The sequence below is a fragment of the Hippoglossus stenolepis genome, chromosome 13 (genome assembly GCF_022539355.2).
Source record: "Hippoglossus stenolepis isolate QCI-W04-F060 chromosome 13, HSTE1.2, whole genome shotgun sequence".
Lineage (NCBI taxonomy): Eukaryota > Metazoa > Chordata > Actinopteri > Pleuronectiformes > Pleuronectidae > Hippoglossus > Hippoglossus stenolepis.
The window spans coordinates 15925004-15952782 of NC_061495.1; the positions used below are offsets into that span (position 1 = coordinate 15925004).

The 27779-nt window shown below is 41.9% G+C and overlaps 2 protein-coding genes across 3 annotated transcripts in view; one reads left to right on the forward strand and one right to left on the reverse strand.

The window, feature by feature from the left end:
* Positions 1-21991, forward strand: part of col4a2 (collagen, type IV, alpha 2) — a 56384-nt gene extending 34393 nt beyond the window's left edge. The window contains exons 5-48 of one of the 2 annotated variants that reach the window (XM_035175250.2): positions 5014-5148; positions 5242-5286; positions 5387-5503; positions 5589-5657; positions 5790-5825; positions 5912-5965; positions 6055-6090; positions 6186-6227; positions 7225-7308; positions 7457-7501; positions 7615-7656; positions 7751-7786; positions 7879-7923; positions 9001-9058; positions 9664-9777; positions 9864-10013; positions 10140-10211; positions 10293-10444; positions 10562-10634; positions 10794-10900; positions 11040-11223; positions 11632-11676; positions 11955-12029; positions 12121-12219; positions 12342-12563; positions 12701-12862; positions 12966-13136; positions 13259-13402; positions 13522-13647; positions 13742-13923; positions 14287-14350; positions 14437-14511; positions 14598-14705; positions 14836-14943; positions 15044-15115; positions 15906-16031; positions 16144-16260; positions 16504-16665; positions 17143-17241; positions 17341-17487; positions 17579-17695; positions 18107-18298; positions 19669-19955; positions 20748-21991. In XM_035175250.2, coding sequence (XP_035031141.2) covers positions 5014-5148; positions 5242-5286; positions 5387-5503; positions 5589-5657; positions 5790-5825; positions 5912-5965; positions 6055-6090; positions 6186-6227; positions 7225-7308; positions 7457-7501; positions 7615-7656; positions 7751-7786; positions 7879-7923; positions 9001-9058; positions 9664-9777; positions 9864-10013; positions 10140-10211; positions 10293-10444; positions 10562-10634; positions 10794-10900; positions 11040-11223; positions 11632-11676; positions 11955-12029; positions 12121-12219; positions 12342-12563; positions 12701-12862; positions 12966-13136; positions 13259-13402; positions 13522-13647; positions 13742-13923; positions 14287-14350; positions 14437-14511; positions 14598-14705; positions 14836-14943; positions 15044-15115; positions 15906-16031; positions 16144-16260; positions 16504-16665; positions 17143-17241; positions 17341-17487; positions 17579-17695; positions 18107-18298; positions 19669-19955; positions 20748-21002 — 4851 coding nt within the window. In that variant the 3' untranslated portion in view covers positions 21003-21991. The remainder of the gene's footprint in view (positions 1-5013; positions 5149-5241; positions 5287-5386; positions 5504-5588; positions 5658-5789; positions 5826-5911; positions 5966-6054; positions 6091-6185; positions 6228-7224; positions 7309-7456; positions 7502-7614; positions 7657-7750; positions 7787-7878; positions 7924-9000; positions 9059-9663; positions 9778-9863; positions 10014-10139; positions 10212-10292; positions 10445-10561; positions 10635-10793; positions 10901-11039; positions 11224-11631; positions 11677-11954; positions 12030-12120; positions 12220-12341; positions 12564-12700; positions 12863-12965; positions 13137-13258; positions 13403-13521; positions 13648-13741; positions 13924-14286; positions 14351-14436; positions 14512-14597; positions 14706-14835; positions 14944-15043; positions 15116-15905; positions 16032-16143; positions 16261-16503; positions 16666-17142; positions 17242-17340; positions 17488-17578; positions 17696-18106; positions 18299-19668; positions 19956-20747) is intronic. The other variant, XM_035175251.2, reaches the window with a different exon arrangement.
* Positions 21992-22401: 410 nt separating this feature from the next.
* rab20 (RAB20, member RAS oncogene family) lies at positions 22402-27171 on the reverse strand. Its single transcript, XM_035175260.2, has 2 exons — positions 26279-27171; positions 22402-23593 (listed from the first exon to the last, which is right to left on the reverse strand). The coding sequence occupies exons 1-2, from the start codon at positions 26466-26468 to the stop codon at positions 22992-22994; spliced, it is 792 nt and encodes a 263-aa protein (XP_035031151.1). The 5' UTR covers positions 26469-27171; the 3' UTR covers positions 22402-22991.
* Between the last annotated feature and the right edge of the window lie 608 nt (positions 27172-27779).

Genomic DNA, 27779 nt, shown 5'->3' on the forward strand with positions numbered 1-27779 from the left:
ATCCATGAAAAACAGAACTAGGTTTTGTTCTTTTATTTAAAATGCCACTGTTATGGTTTCATCCAACACTGATATTTTCCTTGTATTCATCATTCAACCTTCCTCTGTTGACTTCCCACCTTTGAATTGAAGTTTTAATCTGTATCTGTTTCCCTTTCAGAGTCAAAATGTCATCTATATTTTTTTTGTTTTTGGCAGAGAGATGGAATAATGGAGGCGGCTTCTGGCCAGTTGTTTATTGATTTATTTTATTCCACTCTGAGGTCAGAGGTTTGCGCGCTGGGCTGCGTGTTCCCATCCTGTTCTTAGTGGGTCGTTCCCAAATCCGTTCACCCAAGGGACAGTCTGATCAAATTTATGGCGTCAGACGGGGGAAACTTTTAATAGATCTGTTATTTAGGAATGAGAAATGCAAACACACCCCCACATACACACCAGGAGAGGAATATGCTTTCTGCATTTTATGTTGTGAAAAGCTGGGATTTTCTCAGAGATGTCTTGATAAGGGTGAGATGTCACGAGGGCACTTGGTCAGGTTAATGTTAGGATGATGCTGAAAGGAAACTGCATTGGCATGTGTTTGTTTTGGATTCAGATTTTAGATTTAGATTTATAATCCACATCTCACAGGGAGAACTTGTGTTTTGATTGAAACTGTTCTATGCTGAAAAGTTATATAACAAACTGCTAAACATATGTTGATGAAATACATTTTTATTAATATGTCCTTTATTGGCGTGAGCACTACAAACAAAATCCCATTTTACAAGAAAATAGCTGAAGATCCACACAAAAAGAGCAAATTATATGAAAAAATATATTGTCTGGGCTATTCAGGTGAACTGACCCTTATATCTTGTTTGTCCAACATTACCTAATATATAAAACCTGAACCTCTGGGTTTTAATATTCAGTTGTAAGACGTCAACCTCTCCGGACCTTGTTTACTTTCAAGATTTTGGTTGAAATAAACTGTGAACCTCAGCCGGCTGATGGGCACCAGCTTTCTCCACATCTGGAATCTCCCATGTCAAATTTAATGTCCAACATTCTCCGCACACATTCCTACAGCTGCAAAACGTGCAGCTGGATCATGTTGTCAGTGACGTGTAAGATATATGAAAGAAGGGGTTAATCCTTTAATATATTCAAAGGGGGCTTTTGAAAGGAATATTTAGGAAAAACAGTATCTATAGTTTTTAAGATCTTACATTCACCTGCCGTGAAAAACAGGCAACATTTTTGCCATGTCAGCATCTCATCATACGACACCTTGTGTGTGTGTGTGTGTGTGCATGTGCATGTGTGTGTGCAGTGTTTAAAAGACCTAAAATGAGGTGAGAAGTGATCAGCTAAAAAGCAGACACCAGTTTTCAGAGTGCTGGGGTTTCTATTTTTAAAAATCCACTTTCTCTTGTATATTCAGAGTCTAAAATTGGCTTGACTTCATGACCTGCATAACCAAGGTTGAAGCCAGAAGCTGAACTTGTGGAGAAGCCCGGTCAGCTGTGATCGTCTAGCCTCTGCCCCCCTCACTTCCTTCTCCTGCCCCTGTGACTTTAGTAGATCCGACTGCTGATTGACGGCTCACCGCTCGCCATTACCGAGCTCACGAGACACGAGGCTGAAGCTGTGACGTGAGCCGACTCTGACGGGAAGGAAAATAAAAGAGCCCAGACAGATACAGTTACAGAATTAAGCCAGAGGGAAGCACATGTCTGAGCTTCATAACCTGGTAAAGTCATGACCGGCCTTCGAAGACTCCCAGAGAAGAACTCAGACCTGAACAGACATGCATGTATGTGTGAGCAGTTTTCTCTTAGTGATTCTGAATCATGTTTGTTTGTTTGAAGATCACTCAACTTCCACTCATCTAGATGTCAGGTTCTCAGTCTCATGGTTTCTGCTCCACTACATGACCATCCACCAGCTGCTATGTCACAATAAAGCTGCTTTTAGACGTGCACTGAACTCTGGATATTCTCGGAGGGGCTGTATGTGAGAACGCAAATGTCCGACTCGTTCACGTTCACATTCTCCTGGGTTTCTCCTGCTAGCCCCCTTGTAAAAACTGTGGAGAATGTCGGAGTGAGCCCATGTGAGGATACAGCAGGACATTGTCCAGAGAAGTCTCTGCGAGCGAGTGGGAGGCCAAAGTGAAAAAAACTTTAAAATAATACAAATATCAGGATGAAAACAACTTTTTGTCATCTCCTGTGACTTTTTCATAGACTTTTGGTTTCCACTTTATCTTCTCTCCCCCCCCCAACATAATCTGTCTCTGGAGGTTAACATGTTGATTAGCCTTTGCCAGGCCGAGACGGGAAAAGTAAAGAATACAGACAGACAAAGGAGGGTTTGAATAGATGCGAGGAGTTTAGGGAGGGCAAGGAAACGCTGTGTGGAAGTAGTTTGAGCAGATAAGAGATGGGAGTGTGGAGGGAAGAAGGAAGTGAAGCTGTGGAGGACTGGTCATTAAAGTGAGGGGAGGACTGGCTCAGGAGAGAATAGAGGAAAAAAGGAAATGACGAGTTGTAAAGGAACAACAGTATTCCAGCTGTATACCTGTATGAACTTTATGGAATCCAAAGGTGCACATCTACCTTTACGTTTCAGTGTTTACAGTTTAGATCCAGGATGTTTTCTTTGACCAGTATGCACATGTCCCCCATTTATCAGCTACATAAGGAGCCTGGTATTTATCAGACCCCGTGTTCAAGCCATGCAGAAAGTCAGCAGTGGTACATACTGAACCATGAAGTGCTCTAGACAAGGATCTCTTATGGAGTTAACACACACACACACACACACACACACACACACACACACACACACGGTTTCTTTCTTTTGAATAACATCACTCCACCTCGCTCCTCTCCTCTATCACTGTATATTTAACTTCTCCCTCAATGTGAATTATTATAAAACTATTAATTTGACAGAACCATTTGTCTTTTAAAAAGTGAGTCCACTTGATTATTATCCTGTCAATGAGAACGATGTGTTTGGGCCGATACTTGACCTTACTTCACGTGTCTTTTTGTTAACAGTAGCATTTAGCTCAAAGAAGAACGGCTCAGTGCAGCTGCACAGAGCTCAACTACAGTTTCATCTCAGGTGGCTTTAAAACTCTGTCATACTGGAAATCCTCGATAATATTGTGAATAAATCCAGATTGTGATGTTATTCCTGCCTTGTGTAAACATATTAAGTTGTGTTTTTTTAATCTTTTTATTAATGGTAAATGACTATAACCAGTGTGGGGATACCATCTCCATTATGGGCAAGATATATTGTTCGAGGAAGATGGCCGCCCCCACACTAAGTCTGGTTCTGTTAGAGGTTTCTTCCAGTTAACGAGGTTTTTCTCTCCACAGTCACCAAAGTGCTGCTCATTGTGGGAACTGTTTGATTTCTCTATACTTTTAAAGGTCTCGACCTTCTATGTAAAGTGCCTTGAGATAATGTATATTATGATTTGACACTATACAAATATATGTATGTTATCACATCACGTGTGAGCATCTAATCCACCTATCTGGCTGTTTTCATTTCTAAATGTACGAAAAACACAACACAGCACAACACTCCCGTTGTTCATGTGGCGTTTGAGTTGTTTTCACAGGACTGGTGTGTGTCTGTTGTCGGTTCTATAGGCAGCAGCTGCACGGACAAAACACACACCTCCTGTTAATAAGCTATATGGGTGGCTTTTTGGCCCGAAACGCACACTCACGCACACAGGACGCACAATCTGCCTAAGTGCAAACTCATCATTTGTATTTATCTAACACTATCTGCATCATAATTTGTCTGTGAGATTGTTTGAATTGTTATTTGACATTGTTTAGGCTCCCTGCTGTTTTATTAATTCCTTTGAGACCCCTTGGCTCGAGTTCCATATCACAAGGCCCAGAGAGCATCTCTGTCTGGGGACGTATAACCTCGCTGTGTTTGTTGGTTCTCACAGGAACATCGTCAGGCCCCCAAACCTCGAAGGTCATCACTATTTGACCCCATCAACCCCCAGACCATGAAAACACACAAAATTCCCATAGTATCTTTATCCTCACGTTTTTTTTTTTTCCAACCCTTGTCAACTCTGTCCATATTCTGTTTCCATCCCACCAACCCTTATCTGCTTTGTGCCCCTCGAGCATCTCCCCCCGGCCACGTGAATGACAGTAACACAAACTGAGAATCTGTGTGTGAGTGTGTTTAAATCACCTCTCAACCGGACATATCTAAGCTCTTTGCCCTCACACTCTTTTTTGCTCGGTCACTGCACCGTTCTTACTGTTCTATCTGGTAAATGGTCTGTGTGGGTCTTAGCGGGTCTGAGTTTAAACATAAATATAATAATTGACTGCAAGAATTTTCATTCTCTACTTGTTCTCTGCCTAAAAAGTTTAAAATGAACAAGTTCAAAGTCAGTCCAGTGACACTGAAAATGTATTTTGTGGAGTTTAAATGCTTCTCTGACTTTTACCTCTGAAGCTCGTGGCAGATTTTGTCACAGGTAACACTTGCAAGTACACTAAGTGACCACTGGATGGCTGTAGAGAGCGAGGAGCGCTGATGAAAGAGAAAAAGAAAAGTGTTTGTCTCCCCCTTGTGACGGAAACAGAAAATCACATGAAAGCAATCCATGAAAACGTGTGAAATGAATGATTGCATTTCTTTTGTTGCATTGTTGTGATGCTTTGCTTCTAAACCCTTTGTCAACACTATTCCTTTTTTCAAATCTTCTAATTCATCAAAAGGTAAGTTAACATTGTTTTCTTACCGGGGATCTCTCCACTGTCATCCTGGCTTTTGTTAAACAACACTCATGACATTGTTGATACAGAAAAAATGATAATGCAATTGATTAATTAATTAAACTATTAATTCACATTAAAGTTAACATTAAATTAATATATAAGTCAATGTACAGAGGGTGATACTTTATTAAAATATTCTTTCTTTGAAATGAAGTTAATCAACTCTTTTTTTTTATCCTCCCAACATCAGGGTCAACCTGGGCCTGTTGGTCCCCAGGGTCCACACGGGCCTACGGGAAGACCAGGTGATCACGGCATCCAAGGACAAAAGGGCCACAAAGGCGACGGTGGCCGTGGTGGCATCATAGGTCCTAAAGGAAGCGTGGTAAAATATCATTGTCTCTTTTTTTAGAATAATAATTAAAAATATACGACAATGAAAACTTTTTTTAAAGGCTTGATTTTTGTTGCTCCACAGGGACAAACCGGCGTTCCTGGGTTTTCAGGAAACGATGGCATACCTGTAAGTCCATCCACCAGTCTGGATGAAACCAGTGTCATGTCGTTGTGTTTTCTCATTTATTCTGCTGGATGTGACTGTTTTGATTTGACGTTCGCTGCAGGGACACCCAGGACAAGCTGGGCCCAGAGGGAGGCCAGGTGCTGACGGTTGTAACGGGACAAAGGGAGACTCAGGTTTATCGCGACAACCTGGTTATAATGGCTCACCTGGTTTTCCTGTAAGTGCGACTCTAACCCTGTCTAGATAGTGACGTGTATAACACATAGAGTTTGACTTCCTGACCGTTGCTCTTCATCTCCAAGGGACAATCCGGCAGGAAGGGAGAGAAGGGAGACTCTCTGGAGCTGAGTGTGTACATGCAGCGTTTCAGGGTGAGTTCACACCGTGTATTACTTTACTACTGAAGGACACCTGACTCCATAAAATTGCATTTATACTTTTACATAGGTGCAAAGTCGTACAGATGTTGCTTACATCGTAACTCTTTAATCGTCCATCCACAGGGAGATCCCGGCACACCAGGGATGCACGGAATATTTGTAAGTCAAATTCAATCCAATGAATTATCTAAAACGTACATTGCAACTTTTCCCATTGACTTCGTCTTTCATGTGGTTTTTGTCAGGGGCCTCCAGGAAAGCCAGGATGGCAGGGTAACAGAGGCTTCCCAGGACCAAAGGTAAAGCTTGTGCATTTGTTTAGATTGAGAAGCCTTATCTATTATGATATCAAGTGCTTATAAGGATCCTGTTGTTTGTCTTCTGAAAGGGTCCCCCAGGGGGTCCAGGTCCACGAGGACCAAAGGTAACGTAACAACTACGTGAATATGATACAACAAAATTCGAACTTGTGCAAATGTAAGAAGACAACCTCACTTGTGTTTTTGTTTTTCTGAGCAGGGCACCATGACCAAAGTGTTTAAAGGAATCAGAGGAGACCAAGTGAGTGGCCATGTTTGTACAAATGCATCACTAATGTCTGATCAGTCGGTGGTTACATGAAAACGACATGAAGTCATTCATAAGACTTTCAGCAGTTCATCGCAACAAAGTACTTTTACTCAAGTACTGTACTTAAGTACAATTTTCTATGATCTTATGCATTACTTGCATTAAATGCAACTTCTAATACATTTCACATTTCACCACACTAATTATGATTAAATTTTACATTAAAAAAACACATAAGCTCATGAAATACATCACACTGTTAAAGATAAAGTCAGTGTTTTCCGACCATCTTCACCACTGCAACAAATTACTAAACTACAGTGGCAGTTAGTCTTTTTAAATTTAAATTCACTAGATCCAAAGTTTTATTGATTTGAATCTGCACCAAATTGCAAAAACTCATAAATATCAGTCTCCTAAACATGTGTGATTATTTTCATCAAGATCCATGAATTATCCTAAATGTTGAAAAACACCATATCTTGCAATGTTAAAGAAAGTGGGAAAAAAAATAATCCTGGACCCGCCCCCTGATCCGGATCTGTACCAAAATGTATGCCCCCCCCCCCCGCAAAAATGTAACGTCCTCGTTAGTAGTATCACTAAAGATATTTCCCTGCTAAAAATGTCAGTGTCCAATACAAAAATCTACAATCGGAGATAACCCAAATATAATATATTTTCTTTGTCGTTCTCTTCTGCCCTTGTAATCATGTCAGGTTCCCTTAAGTTCCCCAAATGCCGCTGCTGCATCAGTATTTACAATCTAGTAATTAGATTTATAATAATATGTCAGTCACAGCAGGAATCTTTCTGCAGATTACCTACTTGTTATATTTCTGTAACTCTACCAGTAGCGTTTTAACAAGAGGTTTTTTTACTTGGGATTAGTACTTGTGCATGTGTAGAGGATGTGAGCAGCCAATGATGATTTGTTTCTCTCCGAGTTTTGGCTGACTTTTGTGGCAATTCCTACTTCCCACCACAGGGGGACATTGGACTTCCAGGCGTGCAAGGAAACTCCACTCATCCTCATTCTGGGCCCCCCTACGGACCCCACTATGGAGTCAAGGTCTGTCCATCAGCGACATGTGCTTCTTTAGTCATTACCCTGCTGTAACCACACTGAAATGTGGCCTCTGAAATAACAATTATAGATTGAAGCGACACAAGCGGAACAGTGATGTTCCACAAAAAACACTCAACTGTCTTTATTGTAGGGAAGTCCTGGAGAAAAAGGTCTGAAAGGAGAAAGCGGAGATGTGGTATGTCATCGGCTCATTGGCGATTTTACCCATTTATATGTATTCATACTCACGTACACAAATAGATTCACACGTCACCATGGCACTGACGTCACTTTTTGGTTTGATCTCAGGACCAAGGAGAAACTGGTGTAATGGGATTCACTGGATCACGGGTCAGCAAACTTGAATTTCTTCACATTTCAGCAAAGCTCTGTCTTCTATCCACATGTTACGTGCTGTTAATGCTGTTTTTGAATGCTGTTCCAGGGTGAACCTGGCGCAGATGGCAGACCTGGACCAAGGGTATGTCTGTGTGAAAGATTTTATTGTTATTGTATCATCAAATTTGAATAAAATGTCATTTTATAACCTGATGAATGAAAACTCTGGTTCAGGGGGATTCTGGTGACGCAGGACCAAGAGGCAGAGATGGATATAAGGTGAGAAAAGCAACTGATTGTGATTCCTGGAATTTACGTCTCAAACCTTTTTCAAACTTGATGAGAAAAATAAAAACATTTAAAATAGTATTTGGATTATCATTGAAAGACAATAATGACAATGTAACTAAGTACATTTACACAAGTGCTGCACTTTACAAATCTGAGATATTTCCACTGTAAACTTACATGTAACTTTCCTCTTTGTTACCATTCAATTATAAATCATGATCATACAAATCAAACTACCTATAAACGATATGAATTAGTAACAGTTACTTAAACCTCAACCAGCTACAACAGTAAAATGCTACTTATACATTAATGCATCAGTGATAATAATCCAGTTTTGTACTTTAATAATTACAGGGGCCATTTTTCTGAATTAAACGTAATTAACTCTTGATACTTTATGTACATGTTGCTGATAATGCTCGATGCAGGACTGTTACTCGTAGAGTAATTTTTACTTGAGTAACTGGACGTTATTACAAACTCGTGTTCGCATTGTTAAAACCTACATAAGTTTATTTTAAGATCTAGCTGAGAATTTAAAATTTTCACAGATGTCAAATGTTTGTGTTTAATGACGCACAAGATACCAAAAAATATTCCAATGTAATGATGAGGTTGCAACATCGTGCGTGGCGTTTGAATATTTCACGAATATCACAACAAGTTTTGGAAGAAGCACTTGAATATAAAATATATATGTGATTCTGTCACACTGTAAGAAAAGAATTTGTGTCTAAATTTAAAGAAAATTAAGTTTATTTTCCACCACTAGGTGTCAGTAAGAGCTCCGGCTATGTCATCAAATATTTTTCAAACGTTGCTTTAAATTGTAGAATTAGACAATAAAATGTTTCTGTTTGATTAAATTACACAGCCAGTGAAAAATACCCCGGAGAAGTGAAACAACAACACACAGAGATTAAAAAAGGGAAAAACGGGATAGGGATTCGACACATTGCAGAAACAGGATATGTGTGGTGGTCAATTTCAAACAGTGTGTCCACATCTCACCTTTGTGCTCACACACAGTATAATGACACTGACGTTAACTTTGTGCCTCAGGGAGTCAGAGGTGAACCAGGAGAGCTGATCACATCTGGATCCTCATGGTCTCCAGCAGGTACGTGGATTAATACACAAAAACAATGAGCCAACAGAAAAGAGGAAACAGACAGAGACACACACACACACACACACACACACACACACACACAGTCTGACAGTGTTAAAAGCCATTTTAACAAAGTTGTTGCTGACATGAAGTGAAACTCTGGGAGGGAAATTTGGGGTATTACTGAAGTTCAGCTGTGACCGACCACAGCGAGTCAGGTGCTCAAGTTAAATATGGACCTGATGAAGGTTATTCAGGGGCATCACCTGACAGGATGCAGACCAGGTGGTGCAGGGGGGCAGCTGGATGAAGTGAAAAAAAATGTATGACTGAAAAGTTATTGATTTGGGTACAAATTAAGGGTCTTTTTCAGAGAAACCTAGTGACAGATGAAGAGAATAAATCTGGTATTATAATAACCACAACAGTTATTGTTATTATTGTTGTTATTGTTATAACAGCATACTCAAATACAGCTACATTGGTTTAGAAACCCTTTATAAACTTTCATCTATAATCTGATAGAGAGCTATGGGTTAAAGAATGGATTCATGCAGTTGATGTTACCTGTTGCAGTTAACAAATATTTATTCCATTTCCTTTGATTTGAAAAGCTGGACCTCCGGGTCCCTTTGGTGAGCGGGGTCCACATGGAGAGAGGGGCCCAGTAGGAGATCAAGGCTTCCCCGGACCCACAGGACGTCCTGCCTCTGACACACAGCAACAAGGTCAGTCAGCTAAAGCTAAACAAAGAGATTCCTCCACACTTTGATCCACAGAATCCACTGAACCTTCTTCCATTTGTTCCTCTCAGTGTGGGACTTTTTCGGGCCATTTGGCATAAAGGGGGAACAAGGAGAGAAGGGCCCAGAAGGGGGACCAGGGAGCCCTGCAGTCAGTGTAGGACCCCCAGGGGCCAAGGGGCGCCCAGGGTCCATGGGCTCTCGAGGACGCACACAAACATGTGAGAGAGTGGTTTACTGTGCATTTGTTTTGATACTCTCATAGTAAATTTTATATATACTATATCTCTTGTTGTTTTCTCCTTTCTTCCTGAAATTGATTTAACTGTATTTCTGTTTGTTTCCAGGGGATGAGGTCTTTAAGGGGGCTCCAGGCGGGAGAGGAAGGCCCGGCAACGCAGGCTATAAAGGAGTGAAAGGTGCTGTAACCATACTGTCATAACTAATGATGATTGTTCATATCATGATGAATTATTGATCATATCTGATGGTCCCTGTAGGTGACCATGGAGAATGTGAGTGCAGTGTTGTAAACTCTCCATCGGGACCACCTGGCCCTGTTGGGAATCCAGGTGATCCTGGGATGACGGGAGAGTTCGGTCAGGAGGGTGATTCAGGAGACCCAGGTCCCCAGGGCAATGATGGGTCCACTGTAAGAGACAAATCATGAAAACTAAAGAATAAAAAATCACACATCCTCATAATTATTTTCCATTGTTTATTTTACATTCTTCTTTGTTCTCTCACTCTTTAATATGATGTCTTCCAGGGCTCTTCTGGGTTCAATGGGGAACCGGGGCCAAAAGGCCAAAAAGGAAAAGCAAGTGTGGCCACACAGAAAGGTGCAGTCTATATGTTATTTCATTTCAGATCAGCACCAAGGCTACAAGTGGGTCGGAATAAAGTAACCTGTTATGTGTGTGTCTACTGTATGCACGTGTGTTGATTCAGGATTGTATGGATTATATATATCTTTGTGTATTTGTGTCTGATCTACGCAGGATATCCTGGAGATCTGGGGGATCCTGGAAGAGACGGTGAGCCGGGAGCACAAGGTGTTCCAGGCCTAAACGGTTTACCTGGTTTCCCTGGTAGCCAAGGTCCTCCGGTGAGTCCATCAGTCATGTTCATAATGACGGTGTAACATCAAACATACTCATCATATTTAAAATCATTATCAATTGCCTTATTATGTACATAGGGTCAGAGTCAGTCATAGACACAGTATAACTGGTTCATGTGAACAGGGAGAAGGTCCCTGGGGAGAACGTGGAGACAAAGGTTTCCTAGGTCTACCTGGTCAACCCGGTGTAGCCGGGCAGAGGGGAGAGCCAGGTGCCGTCCTTGGGGCCCTCAAAGGCCAGCGTGGTTTACCTGGTGATGACGGTCTTGCAGGCTATCATGGAGTTCCTGGAACAACTGGCAGTCCAGGTAAGAGTCAGCTGACCGCTGCCTTCCTCCTTTTCATCAAGTCTTAAACATGTTGCATATTTTGTCCTTCAAGGCTTTTACCACTTTACAGTGATTTTTAACTGTTTTCAATCTAAATATTTGATTTTACTATGACTGTCTGAAAGTACTCTCTTTTGTAATACGATGCAAAGCAGTGAAATGCAAATGACCAATAATGGCTTGTGATCAATAAAGGAGGAAGCATGAGGAGGATATGTTGCCATTTAATTTACTTCTCTCTCTTCGCCCCCTGTTGTCTCCTCGATGCAGGGGCTGCATCCCTCAAACCAGCTGCAGCTGAGCTGGTTTGAGATAATGCTTGTGCTTTTGAATAACTCTGGTTCCGAATACCTCTCTCTTTCATTCTCTCTCTTTTGCCACTGAAAGGCGGCTGTAGTCCGACAGGAGCTGGAGGACAGGTGGATGTAACAGGTAGCTGGTCTAATAAGGTTTTCCCCTTATTGCCTCCTTTTTAACAGCTCTCTGATAACAGCTTTGCCTTTTTATTATTTGACTTGTGTGCCGATAATTTAATTGTTAACAATTTGAGATTCAGTGTGTTGACATACCAGCTAATGTAATGATAATATCATGTTCTGAAAAACAACCCACGCTGGGCAGCAGACAACCATCAAAATAGTTTTATATAAAACAGTCACTTTTACCAAGATGTTGCCCTGAAGACTCTGTTTCTGTTATTTTATTGTCAGGTCCTTGTAATACACTTCCAGGACCTCCTGGGCAGCCTGGACTTCCAGGACCCACTGGATTACCAGGTTTCCAAGGTAACTCAACAAAAAAATATTGTTTTGTATTTCCTGCATTTGAATATCTATGAATAATGTTTTATGCCATTTTGTATGTTTTGTGAACCAGGTCTACAAGGCCAAAAAGGACCACGGGGTATACTTGGAGTTCACGGAGAGAAAGGAGAAACAGGAGAGCAAGGCGTGGGTGGCCGTCCTGGACCACCAGGTACGGAATGACAAGACGACACTGGCCAATCATTGGATAGAGAGAATCACATCTGAACTTTGACTTGAATTTTATCCTTCATCCTGTTTGTTTACTTTCATTTTAATGGTTTTCCATTAAAGGTTTTGCCGGCCCACGTGGTGAAGTGGGATTTCCTGGCAGCATAGGTTCACTTGGTGTCCCTGGTTCATCCGGTATGCCCGGGCGACACGGGGCACAAGGTGAGAAGGGTTTTCATGGAGAGATCATCGGGGCTTCACCTGGAGGCAGCGGTGATTCTGGGCTGATTGGGCTTCAAGGAAATAAGGGCCAGACTGGGAATCAAGGAGATCCCGGATATCCAGGTTAGTGATGTTCAAACTCAACAGTTTATTTCACCTACCTGTATTAGTTTGACTTCTTGCCTTATCTTCAGTAATTGTGGGAGAGTTAAGGATTTGAGAGCTGTTGTCTCATGTTCTTGTCCTTCCATTCAAACCAGGAATGGGTGGCATGCCTGGAATGATTGGCTTCAAAGGAGAGAGTGGACCTAGAGGACTGCAGGGGGAGCAAGGGAGGCCTGGGCCTGCTGGCAAGTATGGCTACCCAGGTGATCCTGGGCAAGCAGGTCAACCTGGGCCTCATGGTACTACTGGACAGCCAGGTGAGGCAAAGATGGCAAACACACAGTACCCTCTCTCAGAAAAGTTCCTGTTCACTTCTGACCGTCTTTTTCGTGTGTCCTTATGGTTCATCATCCTGCTCAGGTTTCACTGGAGAGAGGGGAAGTGAAGGAGAATCAGGCCCTCCAGGTCCCATCGGATTAAAAGGAATGCCTGGGGGGTACGGTGATGACGGTGTCCTTGGAGAGTATGGCTCATCTGGTAATCCTGGAGAGCCAGGTGCAGATGGACGCCCAGGAGCCCCAGGAATGAAGGGTTTGTTCCTCATATTTGATTTGATAATCTAGTCATTACTACGTCGAGTAATATTGAAAATCAAATATCATGAAGTTTTTTATGTTTAGTTTTTTACTTGTGATGGTCCTTTCCTTTCCCAGGATATAAAGGATCTTCCGGCATGTCAGGCTTCGAGGGGAGCAGGGGTTATCCCGGGGGGAAGGGCTTCGGGGGGCTGCAAGGAGAACCTGGAGTGCCAGGCCAAGTCGGCCTAAAAGGAGTGACAGGTCAAAGTGGACTGAAGGGTGAGACTGATATTTAATTTCATAATATTTGTGATTCAAGAAAAGTATTAGTCTGCTGAGTTCTGTTGAGACCCTCATATAAACTAAGCATCTCTTTCTTCCTCACCATCGTGTGCCAGGTGAACGTGGTGTGAGTGGTCAATCAGGGGAGAAGCCTCAGATCCCTGCCAAGATGATTGTTGACATGAAGGGTGTCAAGGGAGAGCGCGGACATCGAGGAAATCAAGGTTTCATCGGGCCAAGAGGTGCGGAGCTACAGTCTGACATCAGCAACTCCTTCCTTCTCAGCATCTCTGTCATCCCAGGCTCCTCTTCCTCACATCTTACTCTGTCCTCCAGGTTCTAAGGGTTTTCACGGTTTGCCTGGCAGCGGGGGAACTCATGGTTTACCTGGAGATCCCAGCAATGACAAAGGATACTACGGAGATCCAGGTGCACAGGGGCTCCCTGGGATCAAGGGAATGCCAGGCCCGACTGGCAATCGAGGAATTTCAGGTTTTCAAGGAATGTCGGGAAACAGGGTGAGCGGAATAATGCTGAGAAAATGCATGCAAGTGGCCGCCGGTGCTGATTAATGTGTCCCAAACAGACACTCACAATTTCAAAGTTCAGTTCACTAAATATTTTCTGTGGCTCTGGAGGGAGTTGTAAAATTAATGAATCAGTAAAATGTGAAAAATGTATGATGCAGTGTTTTTGGACCCATACTAGAGGATAAAACTCTCAGCATATCTCATTCGTTTTTAAATCTGTCCCCTGTTTATCCCCCTACCATAATAAATTCCTGGAGTAAACCATCTGATCTTCTGATTTGTGGCTGCAAGTGATGTATTGACACGTTTGTCATGATGTTTTTTATTTCATATTCATGTATTCCTTTTCAGGGAATTAAAGGAAGTCCCGGTGCCTATGGTGCAACAGGAGACAAAGGCAGGAAGGGGGTCAGAGGTACAACGTCAATTTTAAACTCTACCCCATCTGGGATTTAGCTTTCAATTTTCAAAGTGTTAGTAAATGTTTGAACACTATTACAGGTGATAAAGGTCTTCATATAGACCTTCCAGGACCCACCGGACTGAGAGGAGAGGACGGCTTCCAAGGAGTTCTCGGTACATACTCATGCAGCTTAATTACTTCTCCTCTGTTGTTGATCTGTTTGCATTCTCATACTTAATGTTTGATACCCTCCTGACAGGCCAAACAGGACTGATTGGATACACTGGGGACAGGGGTGTTACTGGTTTTGATGGTATTGAAGGGAAAAAGGGCTATTCAGGTGTTCCAGGAATATCAGGACAAGGAGGTAAGAGATTTTATGCACTTCTTTATTATGCACATTTCATTTTAGATATATCATGATATTTATATGGTATGCATTAAATCAGAATTCCACTGTAATCACTCTGACCCATGTACATTTTTTTTTCTTGCAGGCTCAGACGGGCAGAGGGGAACTCCTGGTAACCAGGGTCAAAAAGGCTTTCCTGGAATTCCTGGAGAAGATGGCCGCCCGGGTTTTCCTGGGTTTCCAGGCAACAAAGGTAACAGGATCAGATCGGTGCTCAGTCTTTCTTTTCCCTTAAAACTAAATACTTGTCGCTCCACCATATTCCATCATCTGATCTGTGCAAACATCTGCAGGTTTCATTGGCCTGAAGGGCCTGTATGGATTACATGGACTGAAAGGACAGAAGGGTATCCCAGGAACACCAGGTATGACAAGAATTTTTCAAAACAAACCCTTTGTGTATTTGTCATGACTAGAATAGTTCAAAATACTACTTTCATATAGCTTGCTTACAAATGAAAGAACAAAGAAGCTCGGTAACCATTATTTCCCATGAGAGATTTCTTCACTGTCAGTCAAGTCTGATCAAAACACACCTATGAAGTCTTGACGTAACAAATCAGCTGAATTTGTGAGATGTAAACTAATAATACCTACATTTATTTAACTTTGACTGTTGCATTTTTTAGTTATGAGTATTTAGTTTTACAGAGAAATACTTTAAAGGAAACATGTTGAGTTTTTTTTGTTTTTCTTTTCCTTAAGTGTGTTATGTAGGTTTTTTTGTGAATTAAAAAGCCCAAAGTCCGCAGTAAAGGAGAAGCCCCTCGTACACCTCATCAGTAGTCTTGCTGATAATTCAGGAATTATGACGTAACCTAACATCAGTATGCTCTACATTTGCGTAATGCACGCCTTGGGCTAGTCTCGCAGGCCCCTAACAAAGCCGAGTAAGCGAGAGAGAAGGACGACATTTCCTACGCACACTGGAAGCAAATGACCAACCACAACAGAGTGGACCAGCTGACCAATCAGACCAGACTGAGCTTTATCAGGAGGGGAGGGGCTTAAAGAGACATGACCTTAAACCAAGTGTTTCAGACAGAGGCTGAAAAGAGGAGCTGCAGCAGTGGACAATATGACGAACCTGAATATGAGTCAAATATGTCTTCCTCTAAGGGTAATGTGTATTTTTTCTGTTCATACTCTTATTAGGTCTGGATATCGTTGGACCAGCTGGCGAGCCCGGAGTCAAAGGAGGAAAGGGAGAGAGCGGTGACCCCAACAGCCAGCTGGGCTTTCCAGGAACTGTGGGTTTGAAAGGCTTCCAGGGAACTCTAGGTCAGCCACTACTCTGCTACATTCACATGCCCGCCCCCAGTTTCATAATGTATGCTACAATGTGCTTGGACCACTTTGAGACTTGGAACCATCCCTTGTTTAATTTGTTCAGGGGACCAGGGTCATCCAGGGCCACCAGGATTCCGGGGCCCCACTGGACCAGATGGGACCCCAGACAGGCCAGGAGAGAGTGGGGACCCTGGTTTTATAGGACGTGAAGGATTACCAGGTAAGAAAATGAACAGGAATCTGTTGTCAAAGGAAATGTCAATCCAGGTGACCAGTGATCACTTTGGTACATCGGTGCACATCTGTTTTTCTGCTTTTGCTGCAGAGAATTTTTTTATTTTCCTGCATGTGGTCATAATTAGTTTCATCATTGTGATTCAATATATAATATAATATTTGTTTGCTGAATCTGCATAATAGATCTTTATGTGTATTTATCAAAACTAAATTATTTGTTTCTCAGGTTTCCCTGGACCAAGAGGATTTCCCGGCGTGGACGCTCCCCCTGGAGAAAAGGGCATATCAGGAAGTAATGGGTATCCTGGAGTTAATGGTGTAAAAGGATCCAAAGGATATCAAGGTTCAGTTGGATTCAGGGGGCCTAGTGGTGTTTCTGGGAAGAAAGGTATGGATGAAATATTGAATATTTTCTGAAATACATTTTAGTCTATGCCATTTGGACGATATATGATATGACGGAATAAATAATCAGCATAATAATATATTGTTAAATGACGTCATTATTTTAGGATACTTGAATATTAATGTATCACTGATTGTATGACTACCTGATGGCAGTAGGCAAGTGTTTTTTGCAGTTTACCTTTGAGATGAGTTGAGTTTCTTGCCATTCTAACAAACCTTAAGACCTCAGAACTTGTTTTTGTTGAGTTCATGGTGCACGACAGACAGGGCTGCTAACATTAAACACAACATACTAATACATTTTTCACAATTAATAAAACATAATAATATACAATATTAGAATTATAATATTGTTAAAAGACAATTAGTTGCAGTGTCAATGTTGTACAATTCAAGAGTCAAGTAGCCTGCAAATATTGAAATATTCAATCTTCTTTGATGTGCTTTTTTCTTGCAGGTGTGAAAGGGGGGCAAGGGATGATGGGAGTTCCTGGTCATACTGGAGTGAAGGGAGAAAGAGGACCAGTTGGTCCAAAAGGAAACACTGGGGAACCAGGTAAATTAGGCACTACTGTATACTGCTCAATGGATATCATGTATCTGCAGCATATGTGCCCTGTTGTCTTTGTCTTTACACAATCCATCCCTGCTGCAGGTTACCGTGGGTACCCAGGAAGCCAGGGTCCTGCTCCACTTCCCGAAAGAGTCCCGGGAGAGAGGGGCCCTGCAGGACCACAGGGTTTCCATGGACCGGTGGGGGTGAGAGGGGATATAGGGCCACAGGGTCCTCCTGGTGATGCAGGTCAGTTATTCTCATAAAACACTTGCTGTTGAGCATCTCTGAGTGAGAAATGTCCTGCTCAGCAACATCCACATCACTGCTTACTCTACAGGTTTCATGGGACCCATTGGGCAGAAGGGCATGCCCGGGATCAGTGGAACACCAGGAACATCTGGATTCCGTGGAGAGGTCGGAAGAATGGGCCACCCCGGTCTGCAAGGCATGGAAGGTGCGTCTGACGCTGTGGGGCAGTTTAGGATTAGGTTGATAAGCCTGGATTAAAGGATTTAAAGTAGGTGAAGAATTAAGCAGCGAACCAGTCACCAAGAGAGTTGTGGTTGTTATTTTTTGTTAGAGTTGATTCAGGGAATGAACCATTGAGCACTGAAGTGAAAATGATTCGCAGTGAGCTAATGACTTTTATGTTCCTCAAGGCCGAGATGTTTTATTATATAACGTCTCTGGAGATGCTACATGCTATTTTCAGATGAGGAAAAGCTTACAATGATGAAAATGTTCAAATCTTCAAATATCTATGATTAAAAATATGTTTTGTAACTGTTTTTGGATTGGATATTATTATTAAGGATGATAAGTTAACTCTGCGAAAAACACCTCTGAACTCCTCATTCCCCAACAGGTCGCCGTGGCAGCCCTGGGATCTCCGGGTTACCTGGCATGGCGGGCCGCAGTGTCAGTGTCGGCTACTTACTGGTGAAGCACAGTCAGTCAGAACAGACGCCCATGTGTCCAGTGGGTATGTCCAAACTGTGGAACGGCTACAGTCTGCTGTACCTCGAGGGCCAGGAAAAAGCCCACAACCAGGACCTCGGTAAGTTGAGATGGACAATAAAATGATTTCATTTCAAAATTCTACAAGGTACAAACAGGGTTCTGGAAGGATAAAACACTGTGTTGTCATATACCAGTGAGTGTGTTACAGTGCAGTCCTGTCAGAATGCATTAACTGTTTAGGCGAGCGTCCCCCACATTACACTCCTCTGACATTGTGATCCATTGAACCAGAAGACATACCAGAGCGGTCGGCCTCATCAGTTCGTCCTGCTGGTGGTTAGTTAATTAGTTAGTTTCAGGGCATGAAAATGTTTCACATTACAAGTAGCGCCAACTCAAAATCTAATTACAGTCTGCATGCCAGCCAGTACAAGCCTGCTCTTCGCTCTGTCACACCACACGGCTGGAAAATATCAGCAGCAGACGTCATACTTATTTTAGTTTTCAGCACCTTTTATACAACGCAGTTAGTTCTGATGGAAGAAATAAAACATCAACAAGTCCTAAGTTATAAAATGCATTAATACTCAGGTCAGTACATTCAGGGGATTTTCTGCAGGTCTGGTGCTATTAGTAGCTTATGTTGGATAATGGTGTCTAATGCTATAGCTTCCGTTATCTTAGCGTTAGGTCGTTGTGACTGGATTATCATTGCTGCTAAATTACTCCGCCGACTTCTTCTCTAATTCTAGATTATGATTTACTGTTCCCCCATAATTCAGGTCAGTTCTGGCACATTGTCCAGAAGTCACATCAAGTCACTGTGAAGCAAAATTTTAAACTTTTGAATTCCCAATATATGTTCAAATACAAGTCCTAGGATTAAAATCTGCTTTTTTTTCTTCATTTATACATTTCTTATTTTTATGCTGCCATGCTAGAAATAGTGTCATGATAAGCCTGAGGTACATATACTGCACTAATTTACGTCCATCACATTCTAATGATCTCAGCATCCCAGGATCATCTTGCAGGAATGTCATTCAGCCAGGCACAAAGGTCAAAGGGCATTCAAACATTATCAGAACACATTGGTCGCAGTAACTCAAGAATTAATACGGTATAATGTATAAACTTTCACACAAATGTCCATTTGGATAAAATAATGAAGTCACATGAAATTACTTTTTATATCCAAAAGGTCAATGGTCAACTTTTACATTATAATTGTCTGCAAAAACTTGGGTTTAACACCATAACTCAAGAGCAGAACATATCTCCTACAACCTCACTGGTTTGCGGAGGCATACAATTGTGACATGGTAGCTTTAGTTTATACTTTTTAAATGTGAAATGATATAATTCCTATTTAGTGTCATTTATAGAAAAATGAAAAGAATTAAATTAATTGAGTTTGTGTATGAAACGTGTCATACCTCTATGATTTGGCCCATTTGTCCTTTTCAGGTTTGGCCGGCTCCTGCCTCCCCCGCTTCAGCACCATGCCTTTCCTCTACTGCAATCCTGGAGACCTGTGTTACTACGCCAGCAGAAATGATAAATCCTACTGGCTGTCGACAACGGCTCCTCTTCCCATGATGCCCGTGGAAGAGGGAGAAATTAAACCCTACATCAGCCGCTGCTCGGTATGTGAAGCTCCGTCAGTTGCCATCGCAGTCCACAGCCAGGACATCACCATCCCACAGTGTCCGGCCGGCTGGCGCAGCCTGTGGATCGGTTACTCCTACCTCATGGTGAGTCCTGCCTTCATTTCTGGAGTTAGAAGAATAATCTGGTGCTTTGTGCAGCAGTTTAATATTCATCCATCATCCTGTTATTGTCAATTATTAAAGCATGATACTCTAACCTTAGGAAAAGTAAAAACAGTTGCATATTGGTGATATTTTAGTTTTACTACAATGTTAGTGTTAAAGTCTTTGGTTAGTCATCATTGGTGTTGAAGGGTAAGGCAATGTTCTGCATTGTTTATCACAGTCAACATTAAACTATTTTTTTTCAATTAAATTTCTATTTAAACCCTTCCCTCGTAATTCCTGCTGAAAACACAGAGCTTTAAAGTGGGTCACTAACATTTCTGTAAAATAGGCTTAATAATTTCCCAGAACATCACAACCACTGTTTAACAAACATCATGCAAAAGCAAGTTATGCAATTATTAGATTATTTTCTGCACTTGATGAACCAGTAAGTATTTCTGGCAGCAGGTCCATGTACGTGGAACTGACTTTAATGGAGACATATTCTGCTCATATTCAGGTTTATGTTTTATTGATTACCTGATAAGGTTTACATGTGTTAATATTCAGAACAAACATTGCTTTCCTCAAGCTGTCCATTGCTGCAGCTCCTCTTTTCATCCTCTGTCTGAAACACTTGGTTTTAGCTCCTGTCTCTTTTCCCAGTTTTTCACTGCAAGAGGGAGTACTTGTTTGTAAGATCAGCTCACTGTTATTTTCGTTATGTCCCATGTTATTTATTGAACGTTTGGCTTCTCCTCTCTCCCCCTCTCGCCTTTATCTCTACAGCACACAGCAGCAGGAAACGAGGGCGGAGGTCAGTCCCTGTCATCGCCCGGCTCCTGCCTGGAGGACTTCCGCACGACACCGTTCATCGAGTGTAACGGAGCCAAAGGGACGTGCCACTACTTCGCTAACAAGCAGAGCTTCTGGCTAACCTCCATCGATCAGTCGTTCCACGCTAACCCAGCATCAGAGACTCTGAAAGCAGGCCAGCTCCTGTCACGCATCAGCCGCTGCCAGGTCTGCATGAAGAACTTGTGAGAGACTCCGCAGAAACAAAAAGAAATTGATCCGTCGACGGTGGTCTTGTGTTATCTCTCTATCCACGATATACCAAAACCAAAGTGAGGGATCTGAAATACCGAATTGAAATCAATGCAAACGGAGCTAAACCCTCTCCCATAGAGCTCAGATATACAATGACTGTGTGATTCCTTGAGCTTTGAGTGAAACGTCCCACTGTAGATAAATCAGAAGCCACATAACGAAGCCAACAACATTAATGGGAGAAGTATTTTATATTAAATGTGGATTGGTGCTTACTGTTTTAACTTATTACCTCAGCTACTATGACACAGATCAGACACCGTACAGCTGAACCAAAGAGGCCTGTGTGTATGCACCGCTTCAGTTTATCTAGATGTTTTTATTGTTTATAGGGCCATAAAACCACTGACCCCACTTCTCAGCCATATGATGAGTGTCATCTGAGGTCTCACTATACCGCTTTTATTCCAATGCTCTTACAAAACCTATTTTTATAATACGACACTTGTTTTACGCATTTCCTTTATCCGACTACTGCAAAAGTAGCACCGCAGCTCTTTTATTTTTCTTGCACCGAATGTTCATACAATGCACTGATTCTCTTTGTATTTAAACCAGCTGAACCAACTTGACCCAGGTCCCTAAGAGTTTTAAATGTATGCCTTATCTAACATGACTCACGCCACACTCCCTTTTCCTTTACAAATCTACTAATTATTTAACCGCTGGCAACAGAACAGAACGTGAACAGCCTCGATCAAAGGTCTGACTGCAGCAAATCCTCGGTCTGGTCCCTGATCCGGGGTTGTTAGTATTTCACCCAATTTAGAAAGTAGGTCAAATGTTCCACTTCATCTACATTCACTTGTTTGGAAATAAACAGTTTGATGCGAATGGAAAAACACTGACATTTGTTTTAACTGCAATGTAATTATGTTAATTTCCTTTCATTGGACTGTAAAAAATAAATATTGTTTGTTATATTTCTGTGTCACTTAACTCACGTTTTTTAGGAGGAGCTGTATGTGAGAGTGCAAATGTCCGAGTCAGTTGCTCCACACATTTTTGCTGAACTTTATCCTGACAGTCCCCTAGAGAAACGTCCGCAAAATAGCAGAGTGACGCATTTGTGAATACAGCAGGAAGATTTGCAGCCAGCGAGTGGGCATGTTGATGTTTCTAACACGCAGCTAATGCAAAGCTGGAGGAACACAAAGATCTCAGGACAGAAAAGAGATGACGCCAACGAAGATGGGATTTGAGAGCCTTTGGCGATAAGGATTAGGGCCGACGCTGGTATTTGTAAAAACACGTAATTTCAGCAGCGGATTTTATACATTTTACAGAGTTTGTATCTGAATACTGAATTCTTAATCTGACTGACCAGGCAAACTGCAAAATAAAAATCTTTATTACGACAGCATAGGTAAAAATTTAACAGGGATTTTTACTATTTACACTCATTGAAAAAGTTCCAAAAGTGGCAATAAAATATAAAGATCAGTAAATAAAAGACTTTGTGATTTATCAAAAACCCCTACAGCTCAACTCTAACAAACACAGTGAAATGTGCCACCCAACTAACAATTAGTGCTGTTAAATTTCAATTTTAAAAATAGCAGTGATTGACTCATGTGCATTATTTGCCCACAGACACATCTTTGGGATACAAGTGCAGTTTCAGTCGTTAGTGTGGAAGGTTTCAAAAAGCACAGAGTGATGAGGAAGCACTTTAATTTCCAATATTCAAAAAGGAAATGTCTCAGGACACTGAACTTTTCTGACCATCTTCGTAGCATCAAAGTGTGTGTGTTTGTGTGTGTAAGTGTTAGTGGGAGGTGATTCATGCTATTGCGTCTTAATCAAGGCAAATCATTGGTACCATCACAGTAAGTATTTGGTGCTTAGACCAAAGTGTTGATTGTCTTTTGCTAAAAACAAGTCTCTGCTTGTGGCAGCCTCTCCACCTCGTCCAGGCAGATTCTAGCAGCAGGTCGATCTGGCCCGCCTGCCGCCTGCCCCCCTGCACACCTCCAGGTCGACTGTGGGAGACTCCTGGTTTTCGTTTCTCTTCCTCAGGATGGAGGGCAGCACCAGATCGAACAGTGTCTCGAACAATGCGTCCACGTTGTAGCCTGTCTTGGCACTCGTCTCAAAGCACATCTTATCTGGAGGCAGGCTGCTCTGGTCCTCCAGGCCCTTGTAGCGCAGTATTCTCCCATAGAGAGCCACCGCGTCCTCGTGGGCGACCTGTTTGTGTAGGATCAGCCCAGAGAGGGATGCAGGAGAGGCCGGGGGTGTTGGGCACGCGGACAGAATCTGTGGTTCTGTCCTTTCCTCCGCACACTGGGTTTGATCCTCCGAACCACCGATTGAGTCGTGGGACAACTGGGCTTTAGGGTCTGTGAGGTCAGCCTTGTTGCCCACAATGGCGTAAATGCAGTCCTGGTTAGCGGTGTCGGTCAGGGACAGGAAGCGCTCCTCCAGCTCAGCCAAGCTTTGCCAGTTGGTGACATCGTAAGTGAGGATGACAGCCGACGCACCTCTGCAGTACATGGAGCCCAACCCGTGGAACTGTTCACGACCTTCGGAGACAAAGTCACATAAACAAATAGCTATTACGGCAAGAACTGCAAGAGGAGCAGTGGAGAAAAGAGACAGAGAGAGATTGTGCAACCAGTCAGCAGTTTGAGCACAGAAACAACCTTTGTTGTCGAAATATTTAGGATCCCTGAAAGGCGACATTGTGTGGAAACATTTCCACTGGGGGTATCTGTTGGTTACTGGTTTATTAGGCACACTTAACTAAAACTAATGGAGTCTAATCTGCCTTTCTCACAGAAGATACTTCAACATGTCACAGCAGGAAAGGCACAGGTGTAAATACAGTGGAAAAACAGCTGATTTCCATTTAGCTGCTTCAGTTTCAGGTATTTTTCGCGCTAAGACACTTAAACTGAAGAAAGCCATTGTTAATGATATCAGTAACACCTATGTTTTCTCTGATAAGACATCTTAAAATGTCTTCTGAGGTAAAGGCCAGTACAACAGTCCTGCAGTAAATCTGTTTGTTTCAGTCCCCTAAATATTCCAGGTTTAATACATTTTCTCACCAAGATCCGTGCATTATTTCCTGGGAAATCTGTGAAATGCTTAAAAAAAAACAACAACAAAAAAACACCATATTTCACAATGTTAAAGAAATGAACATACAAATTCCTGTATCTGCCGACTGGTCCGGATCTGCTCAAAAAATTTAATGAGGTATTTCTTGGCCCATGTCCCATCTTTGCAGCAAGTTTCCTGGAAATCTATTCAGTAGTTTTTGCGTAATCTCGCTGGCAAACAAACACACCAACGGACAGGGACAAAAAACATAACCTTCATGAAGACAGGATATATTGCAGGTCTGCTATATTCGTCTATATTAGTTTAAGCTGAATATACTTGATAAACTGGCAGCTCAGATTAAACAGTATCCAAGGCTGCAACCAGTGATTCATATATTTTCATCTGCAGATAGTTTGTTGAACTAATCTATTCATCATTTTGTATTGGAAAGAATTGTAAATGATGCCTGAGGTCATATCTTTAAAATCCTTGATAGAAGATGGAAGATACTGAGTTTACTATAATATATGATGGACAAGAAAACCATCCAATGTTGATATTTGAGATGATGTTGTTCAGTAATTTTGATTCCAATATGAATATGAATGTTGTGTTTCAATTCATGTTCTGTCCAATGACAAAAAGAACTCCTGGGATGCATCAGAGTAAAAAGAGTCTGCAGTAGAAGGATACTCGGTTTTGCATATTTGTATAACCCTAACTTCGTCATTCTCTTGCCTCTGGGAAAGTAGTATTGCACATACATTTGGAAAGGGCAGGTTAGAGCATGGGGGAGTCAAGTTTCCTGTCATCACCCTGTCATGTGACTATTAAGAGGAACAGGGTAGTCAGTTTTTAAGTCGGTGAAACGTCTTAATGTATGTGAAACTGTGCCCCATAGGACCAGGTTTCAATATGACCCTGTGTCACAGCTTCATTTTTTGTTGAAGTTCGGGAACAGAGACAGGAAATGGTTCACTGGTGACAAGGGTGGCGTTTCCCTTATCTCTATGGCTCACCAACCATTTCAGTGACGTGTGTATTTGCCTAAGAAGAGTAACAGTAATTTATGTTTACACAATACTGGAATGTAGAGCGGTTAGAAGCTTTATTCGTCAGCAGTAATGTGCAATTATTCCAGTCACAGCTGACAGAAAGACCAAAAATTGGTTTACTTGAGTTACGAAACGATGAATCTTAAAACACCGGCGCTCTCGTGATCCTCGGGGTTGTTTGTAGGACAGAAGTTCAGGAGAAGCACAAGTTCACGTGTGTGTGACAAAACTTTGATCGCAGATTTCCAAAGCCAAGAGCTGACGTGTTTAAAAAATAAAATTCTCAGATGGTCTGAGCGACTGCCAGAAATGAAAAATTGTCAATTTAAAAGTGACGTGAAACTAAAACTAACATCGAATTGACTTGATGAGTGACGTGTGTTGGATCAACTGACAAACAGGTCTTTGTTTTTAAGAAAATGCTTCAACCTTTTGTTGTGTGTTACACAATGTACTGTTCTGCAGCTGCTGTAGCACAATAAAGTAGATTTGATTAAACATATATTGATTTCATTTTAGACTTAGCTTGACATGAAGTCAGAAGTGCCCCATGTCTCAGTAACATTCCCCCCATTATTAATTCTACCCAAATAATCTGGGTGGCAATAATAAATATAACACAGCAAAACCTAATGCGGACTATGTTAAGTATCTTATTAACAGTTAAACGTCACTTTACACTGTTAAACCCTAAATTTCTGAGAGTTTAAAACTTGAATCTGTTCCCAAATAAACAAAAATCAATCAGTTACCGTGACCTGGTGTTGCTGTAACAAGTTGTGTGGCTGTGCATAGATTGAGAGATTAGATCTAAAGTTGTTTTCAAAGGTTGTTTGACATCAGTGCGCTCGATCCACGTGTTGTTTTTGCGATGTTTTAACCTGAACAGTTGTCATCGAGCAGGAATTTATGTTGTTGTCATTAAAAGTAAATAACACACGTCCAGCAGCAGAGCCACAGGTTCTCATGACGCAGCCCGAGCAGCGGTCACATGCCAGTGATTGCCTCAAGTGGAGGGATCACGCGTTTTCAGGTGAGGAAAACGAGATAAGAGTTAAAAGAACAGACGGTGGGAGAGAAAAGACGAAGAGGGGAGGTCATTACCGGCTGTGTCCCATATCGAGATGTTGTAGGGCCCCCACTGCTTGAGGAAGAACGCCCCTCCGATGGTGCTGACGGTGTCTTTAAACTTCCTCTCCGTGTACCTGTGGAGCAGCGACGTCTTCCCCACGTTCATGTCCCCCAGGATGACCACCTTCACGTCGGGCTTCTTCATCTTCGACACCTCGGGCATGGTGCGGGTGATGCTGCGGGGGACCGGGCGACAGGGGGCCGGGTACAGAGCTCCTGCTGTCCTGTGACTCGTGGGAAAATAAGTTCGGATCTAGTTCGTAAACAATATTCCTCGTTTCGCACAAGCTCCGCTGACAGACGACATTTCCAGGAGCGACGGCTCAGTGTTGACTCCTCAGATCCGCTGCTTCAGTCTGGACTTCAAAAGTTACTGAGGTGACACAGGAAGTAGGTGAACAGGCGAGGAGGCGAGGGACGGATTTTCCCCCCAGTGTTGGCTAGTAGGCAACAGTACAGGATTTTCTACGAGTGTTGTGTGGGAGGCAGAGTCATCACCACAGTTTCCTCCATATTTTATTTATAACATTGTGTTATTCAAATTTGGATAACATGTCTCCCATTTGCTTTATATTCCATTTGTTTTGATTGCCCTTGTTAAAATTGCCCTATGTGTTGTCTGGCAGGTAGGTTGATCTGTTACCGGTCCAACATATTTTAATTTTTAACATTATGTTATTCTAATTTGCATACTACTGGGGCAAATTAGATGAGTTATTAGATGAATGGTTCGCGAGTCATATATGTTCCACAGACAGACATTTGTTGAATTGGTACGTTGATGTCTCCATTGGCTTTATATTTCTAAATTATTTTGTGACTTCTGATCTACAGATTTATGTAGTAAACTTTACCTAACTTAAAGAAAATAAACAACAATTGGGAAAAAAAGAAAAACTCAAGCTAGCATAAGCATTCAATGAGAAAACATTATTTATTTATTTTTTAAAGTCAAAGGAGAGGTCCACTTGCATATTGTGAATATTATTTATCCAGTGATATTATCAAGTTCATAGTCAGAAAACGAGTGTTTGTATTATTGAAAATGACTGTGTCCCAAAGAGAAGGACAATACTACTTTGGAGATAAAACAATCTAATAGAATCTTCTTGTCCTTGCCACATTTCAGATGGTTATATTTATGCTTTTACTTCATTACTGGTCTCCCAAGTTAATAAAGGAGGAAAGATTAGTCCACAGCCAAGTTTCAGAGTCATGTTGTTCACGTATTACTTTATTTGCACCTGCAAGGCCAAACTCAGGGCAATATTTACTCAACAAGTTGGCCTGGTTCGTCACATCAGGCTTGTATTGTTTTTATACACGAGCTTTACCGTTAGTGATGACAGAGTGAAGAGTCTCCTGAAAAGAGTTCTTCAGACTTTGGAAATCAACAGGACAGGAAATTAAATAAGCCAAACAAGCTTTTCTATTTGAGAGTTTGTTGTCAATATAAGACATTATTATTATTATT

Excerpts from the sequence above, each read along its gene's own strand:
- rab20 (XM_035175260.2), bottom strand. The coding sequence starts at position 26,468 with ATGCCCGAGGTGTCGAAGATGAAGAAGCCCGACGTGAAGGTGGTCATC. Across the intron at positions 23,594-26,278 it reads CTCGATATGGGACACAGCCG|GTCGTGAACAGTTCCACGGG; the intron begins GTAATGACCTCC and ends TTGTCTCCGAAG.